This window comes from Phascolarctos cinereus, unplaced genomic scaffold (genome assembly GCF_003287225.1).
Source record: "Phascolarctos cinereus isolate Bilbo 61053 unplaced genomic scaffold, phaCin_HiC Scaffold_1;HRSCAF=81, whole genome shotgun sequence".
NCBI lineage: Eukaryota > Metazoa > Chordata > Mammalia > Diprotodontia > Phascolarctidae > Phascolarctos > Phascolarctos cinereus.
Genome location: NW_027555514.1, coordinates 23450935 through 23461309, shown reverse-complemented (window position 1 = coordinate 23461309; position 10375 = coordinate 23450935). Strand labels below are relative to the sequence as shown.

Below are 10375 nucleotides of genomic sequence, written 5' to 3'. Positions count from 1 at the left end.
ATTGGTAGAGAGAGTCTTCCCCTCTGGGAGTTCTTTATACCAATGCAGTCACAGATCTGGACCCCATCCATAGCCCTATTTTAAAGTCATCTCCTTCTGTTTAGTATTGCCTCTAACCAAACAGGAAACATCCCATTAGTCCAATGGAACCTAAACAAGGTACATGGATGGATGGACAGACAGACCATCAGATGGGGGAGGGGAAGAGAAAGGCAGGAGGGAAAAAGAGACAGAAAGAAATGGATAGGCAAAGCATTTATTAAACACTTACTGTGTGCCAGACCACTATGCTAAACACTGAGGATTTAAAAAAAAAAACAAAACACAAGACAGCTCCTGTCCTCAGGTAGCTTAATTTCTCGTGATAGACTATACATAAAGGAGATCTAAAGGGGGGACATACATGTGGGGTGACATCACTGGACATGGCCAGGAAGTATAATGGAGGTTGAGAACTGAGCAAAATCAAGCCAAACCTGGCCTTTTAGAGATCAATGTAGCTCCAGAGAAAGAGGGCCATTCTCAGCTGGGGAAGATTTCCCTCAATTGTCCAGCTTCAGTGAGACTTGGCAAGGGACCGGGTGTCCTTTTCCACCTGTGGATGAGGCACTGACAATCCCAGAAACGAGGCTGGGCATCGTGGATTATCAGGTATTGGACGGGCAGCCAAGGATGTCATTCTTTTTTTTTTATTTTTAACCACCTAGCACTATTGGGAAAACATGAGGGGTTTTTCCATCCTGAATCTTTTTTTTAAAAGGAGTAAAAAAAAAAAATTAATGCACCTTGTACTGGTCTTGATTTGATATGCTAGGATGGAAGTGATAGAGTACGTTCTTTACGCTGCCCCCGTGATCGATTCTTCTGTGGAAGCCCACTTTGAAAGCATATCCTGCATGGCAGTATGTTTTCATCAATCTTTTTCTGATGTGCACATAATTCTTTTTCCCCCTGCTTTGCAAATCCTTTGCTGCAGATTCCAGGGAATAGAAGTACATTGAGCACCTTAATATTCTGGATGGCTTCAGATGAACAGGAAACTAAAGCTGACAACTGACAAAAGGTTCATAAATACAAATCCGTCCCGGCATCTGCCGTCTCCACCACAGAATAAGAGCAAACACGTAAACGCTGCCCCCATGGACCAGATGCTGCCGGAGGAAAGCTTGAGTGGTCACCCACTTCCTCTCCAAACAGCGCCAGGAGCCTGGCGTTCCAAGTCTGTCTTCATTTGATATATAGCTTTATTTGCTTGCCAGAGATGCGAGGGACTTAGAAAGTGTGGGGGAGTTCTTCTGATATGGTCATGGATCAAAATGGACTTCGCACAGGGTTTTTAAAATGAAGCTCACACAAGAATGCAGCAGGGAGGCTGGGCTGGGGGAGGAGGGGGGGAAGGTGGCCTTGGACGAAGAGAGAAGAATAAGACAGAATCTTGGCTAATTAACATATCTAATTATGAGGATTTCTTTTAGAAGGACAGCACCCCTTTTAGTCCATTCCACTCACAAGGGTCCTCCTTCAGCCCAAACAAGAAGGCTCCGCTCCAGTGATACCTGCTAATTACTGTCAGAATTAAAAGCTGGAGGCCACCTGGAGATCGCCGATGCCTGGTGGTTACTTGCTCCAAATAGCTTTTCAAGTGACTCCCACCTTCCCACTCTCGGTCTTCCCACCCCCACCCCACCCCCGTGGCTTGGGGAGAGGGGGAGTTTTAGGTCGCCCTGGCCAGCCTGGCTATTTTGTTCCTAGCAGAATCAATGACAAGAGTTCCATTTTAGGCTTCCAGCTGTAGTGAGATATTCCAAATGGGTGGAAATCAATCCAATTGAAGTACCCTTGAGCACAAATCAAATGAGACTAGACTGCAATTGAGGGAAATTATAGTCATAACTTTGCTTTAGAAATGAACTGAAGCCGGCTTTCTCTCCGCATGATCACGGAAAATGGGACAGATGCTCTCAGCTATCAACAACGAGGCAGGTGCCAAAATCCCTTTTTTGCTAAAGAGCAGTTATTAAAATGTCTTTATCTATCTGGGGTGTGTCATCAGTATTTAACAGAAGCAAGGAGGGGCAGCTAGAGAATAATAAAAGATGATCCTTTTCCAGGAACCCCTGACCTGACTTCTAGCTACGCACTTAATGATGGTCTTTAAGTGGACTTCTAAAGACTAGTGTCAACCGACAGAAATATCACGCTCCAGAATGGTTAGCAAGCTGGCTTTCCGAGAGTCTGGTTCCAAACTGTGCATTCCTCGGTTCTTTTCTGAAACGGACTGTCTAAGAATCACACATATCCAGCAAATTCGTTGACATAACTCCACTCCACATGGCTCCCTACTCCCACCAGAGCTTATGAATAGACACAAAATAGTTCCCATCTCCACTCTTATATGGCAATATATTCCTGGAAACCACATTGTAAGGCAGGTAGAGAAAAAGTATTCAGTGGAAGGAAAATGGGATTGGAGTCAGGGGATCTGAGTTCAAATGCTATTCAGTCACATACTGCATGTGTGACTTTGGGAGAATTCTTGCACTTTCTCTGGGTCTCAGCTTCCTCGTCTGCAGAAGGAGGTGGTTCAACTAGCTGCTGTCTAAGGACCTTTCTAGCTCCCAACCTACAATACTTTAAAAAAAAAAAAAGATGCGCTTTGCTGTTTGTGCAGCTGAGTACGTTCAGCATCCTTGGCAGAAATGAACTGATAAAGGTGATGGGAGGCTAAAAGATTTCTAGGAATGGTGGGTACTGTATGCAAGGCTAGAGGTGGAAAACACAAGGGAAAGGGAGAGGGGGAAGATATTCCCAAGGTCTTACAGAATTAAGATGCCCAGAAAGCAGAGGATTGGGGTTGAGGCCAAGCTACTTATGAAGAACTCTTAGCAATCAGGGATCCAGAGCATGAGGTGGGGTACTGGTCCAGTCAGAGGCAGAGGCAAAGGATGGACAAAAAGTAGCATGTTATTAAAAATGGATGTGAATTATTACTATAATATAGTAGTATAATATTAATACTATAATATATTAACTCTGTGTGTGTATATCTATAATGCTTTCAGATTTCTAGGGGCAGTGTGGTACAATGGAAAGGCTTTGCAGGGTCCAAGTCCTTACCTCTGGCACTACCAGCTGTGTAACCTTAGCTAAGTCAGACCCTCTCTCTGGAGCCTGAGTCTCTTCATCTGTAAAATGAAGGGCTTGGACTCAATGGCCTCCAAGGTCTCTTCCAGCTCTCAATTCTATGACCCTTTGATCCAAACCTACTGTCCTCCAAACAACCCAGGGCTTTCACTCCAGGCTTTCCTTTCCAGAAAGAAAGCAATTCCTCATGGATAATGCAGGTCGATGGCTGCAGCTTGAGGGCTGTACTCCAAATCTCGGAGTATGACAGGTTGGAAAGAGCCTCTACTTTGTGCTAATTAGCAAATTACCTTAGCTACCTGAGGGGCCAAGAAGCCAAATGCCTTTGCTGTCATTGAGTAATGGGCTGCTCCTTGAGTCCAACACCGGGAGAAAGGGCCTCATGATTTGTTTAAGTGAAAAGTTTGGGCGTAGGCATTGTCTGCAGTTCAAGTTGCACTTTGGACCTGATTGTCTGTGAATCAGACCTTAAACTTGACTTGCCTGCACACATCCCACCTCAGATGCTTTCTAGGTGTGTGACCTTGGACAAGTTATCTAACTGCTCCCTGACTCAGTTTCCTCCGTTGTAAAATGGGGATAATAATAGAATTTACCTCACAGGGTTGTTGTGAGAATCAAACGAGATACTATATATAAAGTGCCTGGCACATAATAGGCACTTAATAAATGCTTATTCTCTTTCCATTGCCCTGCGCATAATCCATGCAGAATCACAGAACATCCAAATCAGAAAGGACTTCAGCAGTCATCTAGCCCAGTCTAGACCTGACAGAGAAGCCCCTCTGGGACAGCCCTTTCCCAGGCAACAGGCACTTATTAAGCAGTCACGATGTGCTCAGCCTCTGGATCTTCAGCCCATCAGTCTAGAAATTAAGGTAACCCTGACGGCTGGAGCTCCCTAGAAGGCACGCAGGAGAAGTTTCTCTAAAAAGGGAACAGGTTAGCTTTGATGCCCCAGTGCCCTCTGGACAATGTGCACAATAAATAATTGGGCTCCCCGCACAGGCACACACGGACAAACACACACACAGGCCCACACACACTCCATTTCCTATACTGAAGCTTTAAGAAAAAAATTCTTAAGTAGACTTTGTTCTTGGTAGAGCAAAAGCGGACTGACAGCTACCACTCCGTCTTGATGCCAAGGTCAGGGTCCTCAGTCAGCCTAGAAGGGGGCCAGGGCAGCCCCTGGGACCCCATTGTGGAGAAGGTGAAGCCGCCCAGTCCAGCCCCAAGCAGGAGGATGACAGCTTCCCCTAGCAAGCGATCTCTGGCTTTACCAGGTATAGGAGCAGCGTCTTGGTGGGGCTCAACCCTCATTAAGTATTAGCAGCATCACTGCTGCTGGTGCCCCTACCGTGAGCAGAGTTAACTGTTCTGCATGTGGCCCAAGGATCATTTCACCCTGTAACAATGAGAAAGTAAACAATTTAACGTGAGCTACTCTCCCAGCTGCGGCTCAGCTGCTCTCCCCAACCTGCCGTGCTGAGCTCCCAGCTAATCCCCTGCAAGATGCCCTCTTGTCAATCTCTCCGACACAACTCAGTTATAATCCCTGGGTGACAAGCCTTTCTCCTCTCTGCCCTGTCTCCTTTCCTCTGCTTCCCCTCTGCCTAGCTCCTTTCCTGTCTCCTCTCTGTGTTTCCCTTGTCTTCTGTCTTCTCTTTCCCATCTCCCCCTCTCCTCTGGCTTCCTTTCCCCTTCACACCGTTGCCTTCCTCCTTTCCCCTCCCTGTCTTCCTCTGTCACATCTTCCTCATTCCTTCTTTCTTTCATCTTCTCTCTTCTCCCCATCTCCCTCTTACGCCTATTTTCTCCTCTCCTTCCTTCTTTCCTCCCTCTTTCCCCTTTTTCTCTCTCCCATTTCCCTTTCTTTTATCTCCTCTGCCCTGCTTTCCTCTCTCCCTTACCTCCTCCCCTACTTCCCCCTCTCTTCCTCTTCCTCCTCCTCCTCCCCCCTCACACCCTCTACATCTTTCTTCTTCTGCTATATCTTCTCCTCTTCTCCCATATAATCCTCTCTCCCTCTGTCTCTTATCTATTTTTCTTTCTCTCTCTATCTTCCTCTTTCCCCTATCTTCCTCTCTTCCTGTCTCCTCTGTCTTGGCCTCTCTTTGTTTCCCTTATCTTCCTCTCCTCTCCCATCTTCTATGCTACCTGAAAATCTACAATATCAGCGTCAATTTGAATCTGTACAAAGGGGGAGAGGCATTTTCTAATAGTCTCTCCATTACCTACAGCCTAGAAGTAAACCAAGAAATTTTATCCAATGACTCAATTTTGCTAATAGATACAGTCTTCCTCATCATCAAACCTTGTTACCAAAGCTGCTAATAAGTATTCTTTTTTTTTTTCATCACCTTTCCATTTCCTAAGATCCTGATAAGCAGTCAATGGACAAAGAGTGGACAACAAGAAGGAGAAAGAGAAGAAAAAAATCAGGAATTATATCCTTAACTCCAGGTAACTGAGGGTTTCCGTACTTTGCCAACTGGGAAACTGACCAATTTGTTAATTGATTCAACCCATTCATAATGATCTGTCAGGAAGCCGTCAACAGATGGCAAATGAGCCCTGATAACTGAAAGGGCAAAGTTGTCCATGGAAGGAGAGAATAGTTCTTTGGTTTTCCCAGGCTGTGAGCGTAAGCTGCAGTGACTAAACTGCTCTTGATATTTCTTGGGGCATCAATAGAATGTGGAAGCAGATAAGTAGGGTCATTGGAGGCAGCTTGCTGCAATGGAAAGAGATCTTACTGAGGATCAGGAAACCTGTGTTTATGTCCCACATCAACCACTTTTCATTAATTCAACAAATGCTTTTTATGGGCCAACTGCTTGAATTACATAGAAATGAAATGACACAGTGCCTGCCCCTGAGGGGTTTACAGTCTAGTAGAGGCAATGAGACAAGCATACCAATCATTAGGCTTCAAGGTAGAATAAAAATGAAAGTGCTGTGGAGAAATCTGACGAGAGAGAGAGACCGCTTCTAGCTGAAGAGATCTGGGAGGCACCTCACAGAAGTCACGTCTCCCTAGGCCTCAGTTTCCCCATCTGTAAAATGGGGACATGGGACAAGAGGACCCATAAGGTCCCTTCCAGCTCTAAATGTATGATCCTATGATTGCATGGCCTCTCTGAGTTCCCTTAAAATGGGATAATTATATTTATCCCTCAAAATTTTCTAAGAATCAAAGAAACTGATCTATGTACAGGGCTTTGGAGCTCCCTGCAAATGTTAACTCATTTCATCTCGCTCAGGGCCAGCACCACTCAGAGGTGTAGTACAAACCATGCCAAGGTTCTCCCTACTCAAAAGATATCTCCATACCGCCCAAGCCTCCATCGTTCCTGGAATTCCTCCTCTTAGCCTTTCCTTTTAGTTAAAGCAATAAAGGCCGATGTGAATGAGCAAATATATTACCCAGTCAGAGTCGTAACTAATCCTCTGGCATGTATTGGCATCTTGATAGGAATTAGTTCATCAGACTCTTTCTAGGTACCTAGTAAGTTTCTGAAGGAATTGATCTTGGACCTGTTCCTGGTGAATAGAGGACAAGGAGGAGGGAGGGAGAGAGAGAAGAAGGGAGGGAAGAAGAAAGGGAAGGAGAGGAGAAAGAGAATGAGAGAGGAAGGGAGGGCAAGAGAGAGACGGAAAGAGAGAGGGAGAGAGGGAATGAGAAAGAAAAGGAGAGAGGGAGAGAGAGAGGGAAGGAGAAAAGGAGGGAGAGAGGAAGGGAGGGCAAGAGAGAGAGAGGGAGGAAGACAGGGGGAGAGAGGAAAGGAGAAAAAGAGAGAGAGAGAAAAAAGGAGAGAGGCAGGGAGAGAGAGTGGGAGGGAGAGAGGGACGAAGGAAGCAGTCATTTATTAAATGCCCACTATAAGAGCTTAACAAACCATATCTTGCTTAAACCTCACAAGAGCTCCAAGAGGTAGGTGCTATTATTTTCATTTAACAGCAGAGGAAACTGAGGCAAGCAGAAGTGAAGTCTTGCAGCTGGTGTCTGAGGCAGCATCTAAACTACAGTCTTCTTGAGGCCCAGCGCTCATCCCTTAGCTGCCCAAGGAGTAAAGAAAGTTTCCAAGGTGAGGCATGATGGCGGAGGGCAAGGCAGAGTTAGGATATAACCGAAAGCCTTTGCCCATCAGGCTGTAGCAGGAGCGCCTTGGAGCACAAACCTGGTAGAAGAAGGAGCATCAAGGCAGAAGAAGAAGCAGGACTAGTATGGAGGATGAGGAGGGAGATGACACTGATCTAGCGTTCTGAGCTTTGCAAAGCACTTCCCATATAACTCAGTTGACGGTCACACCACTCCTATAGGTAGCCATCCCTAGTTTATAGATGAGGAAACTGAGGCTGAGAAAGACAAATGGACCTTGCCACCATCAGACCGCTAGTAAGTATCTGAGGTAGGAAGGCAGACATCACCTAGAGCTGAGCCTGTAATGTAGGCTGATGCCAAGCACACTTGATGAAGAAGGAATGAAATTATCATAGGATAAAAAAGGGGACTGAAGAAGTGCAGGCATCTCTGGAAGCGGCTTCCAAGAAACTCTGAGGAGGAAGAAAGGAGTTGGCTTTTAGTGAAAGAGCATTAAAAGTTTTTACAGAAATGTGATAATGATTTACTTTGGAAGATCAAGGAAGGAAGACTGCCCTGGAAGGTGAGGGCACAAATTTTGAGTCGCACAGAATCATTAAATACCTGAGCAGAAAGGACCTTTGAAGCAGATCTAATCCAATCCTTTCATTTCATAGAGGAAGAAATGGAGGCCTCGATCAACCAAGGCTTGACTTGAACAAGGCCACACAGAGCTGCTAGCAGAATCTCGGCTTCTGAAAACAAGTCTTTACAAACAAATTCCATTTCCTTAGATTCACCCATTACATGTCTGGTTCTTATTATTTAAATACTCTGAGCATAAATGTAGCCCAGTCTCACCTCAACACTGGGCCTTCTAAAAGCCACCTGGAGCATACACCTGGTAGAAGAAGGAAATTCAAGACAAGAGGAAACAGGGGTAGGTGGAGGAAGTGAATGACATTGCTTAAAGGCATACTTTGCCTTCAAACTATACCGTGCAGCCCTCACTAAAGATTTTTCACCAAACCGACCGGAGCACACACAATGACATGCTAAGTATTACAGTCTAGCACACAGAACTAAACCAAGGCAGGTATCAAAGGCCTACCTATGCTAGGTACATGGTTCTGACTGGACACCATGGAGAAGGAGGTATCCATGGACATTTCAGAGTCTTCTCAGCCCTACGATTCCATGACTAGAAAATGCCCCTTCCCAGAAAAACACAGAGGTATGGATTATTCATGAATGTCTTCTGGGATAGTTTGATCCTGCTGAAAAACAAAAGTCAAAAGCATTAAGCAGTGTTGGATCAATTCCAGGTAGACTGAGTGAAGAAATGAATCCTTAAGCACCAAGGAAACAAAAGAAAGGCAGAAACATCATCCCCCCCCCCCACTCAAGGAACTCACACTTTAATGGGAGAGACTGTAGCAAACAACTAGGGACATATAAGATAGAGAGTAATAGAAGGTGATTGGGCTGCCATTGTGTACAGAGTGGGGGCCCTGGAGTCAGGAAGACTCATCTTCATAAGTTCAAATCCAGCCTCAGACACTTACTAGCTGTGTGACCCTGGGCAAGTCACTTAATCCCGTTTGCCTCAGTTTCCTCATCTGTAAAATGAGCTGGAGAAGGAAATGGCAAACCAAGAAAACCCCAAATGGGGTCACCATGAGTGGGATGTGACTGAAATGACTGAACAATGGAAGGTCATCTCCTTGGCAAGGCGCTGTGGTAGGGTTGGGGAAGAGGTGGGCTACAGAAAGAGAGGGAGGGATCTTGAAGGAAGCCAGGAAAGTTAAGAGGTAAAAGTGAAAGGGAAGAGCATTCTAGGTATGGAGGACAGCCAGTGAAAATGTGAGCAGTCAGGAAATAGTGTCTTGTGTAAGGAACAGGACTGGGACATTGTAGCTGGGTTACAAGGCATCTAAAGTGGAGGAGATTGTAAGAAGAAAAGTAGGAAGGAGCCATGTTGTTAAGGGCTTTAAATGCCAAACAGACCTGGAGGTAAGAGGAGCTGCTGGAGTTTAGGAGGTGACATAAGACCTACACGTTAGGAAAAACACTTTGACAGCATGGAGGACAGATTGGAGAGAGGAGAGGCAGGGAGAATTATTAGAACCTCCATTGCCCTCAATTTAGGTTCTTTGGAGACCGATGTGTTTTCATACCTCCCAAGCAAACAGCAAAGCCAATAGTCTTCTACTTCTCTGATTGTATGACACATCCCTATGCAATGTCACCTCCTTGAGGATGTGGATTAAGTCCCCTTTTAACCTTTGTTAAGCTCAATGACTATATAATGCCTGCCTTACACGCTGTAAGTGCTTGGGAGATGCAGATTGGATGGCTAGTTTGAATTAGAGAGGGCAGGAAATCCTAATTAAGCTACTTAGAGCTTGAACCCATGACCTTGCCCCTAGGAAGAGGCTGAGCTGTCCTATTGAATCCAAGCCCGGAAGAGGAGAGGAGAAAGTCAACTTTATAAACAAAGTTAGGGAAAGCTGGGTTGAGAGATAGGAAGAGGGTAAATTGAATTGCAAAGTCAATGAGAAGCTGGTGAAAGAGCCCTGGGAACCGAAGCAGCTGGGTTACAATGGCAAACGAGAAAGGATGTCTTGGTTACTGTATTTTGAACTACGGAGGGGGGAGTGGGAGGAAAAGCAGGCAGGCCACGAGGAAAGGATAACAAGAATCCAGATGGGAATCCATCAAAAGCTTTACGTCAATGGAAATGAAAAGAGGCAAATGTTAGGGGGGGTGAAGGACTCAAATAAATATGCCGTGTTGACTCACTCTATTTCTAAAGTATCACTATATTAACTTATTGGTCCATAGTCCACACAAGACATACCTTTTTGTCCACACGCACCATTCCTCAAATACATGTGGTTCGCTTGTTCCAAGCCAAACTTTAAAAATCTAGTTGTACCCAAACTCTTCACGATGCATCCTCTCCCTCAGAATAAGACAAAATTCCATTGTACAATAACAGAATCCTAGCATTGGAAAGGACCTTAAAAGCCATCTAGTTGGCATTCATTTCTAAACAAGATTGGTCTCTAAATAGCTCAGACAAACGGCCTTTCAGCTGCCACTTGAAGACCACAAATGAGGGAGGACCCACTATATCACAGG

The 10375-nt window shown here is 45.3% G+C and overlaps 1 protein-coding gene across 1 annotated transcript in view; it reads left to right on the top strand.

The window, feature by feature from the left end:
• The first annotated feature begins 4285 nt into the window (after positions 1 to 4285).
• Positions 4286 to 10375, top strand: part of LOC110213007 (biogenesis of lysosome-related organelles complex 1 subunit 2-like) — a 31270-nt gene continuing 25180 nt past the window's right edge. The window contains exon 1 of the mRNA XM_078149526.1: positions 4286 to 4430. Coding sequence (XP_078005652.1) covers positions 4286 to 4430 — 145 coding nt within the window. The remainder of the gene's footprint in view (positions 4431 to 10375) is intronic.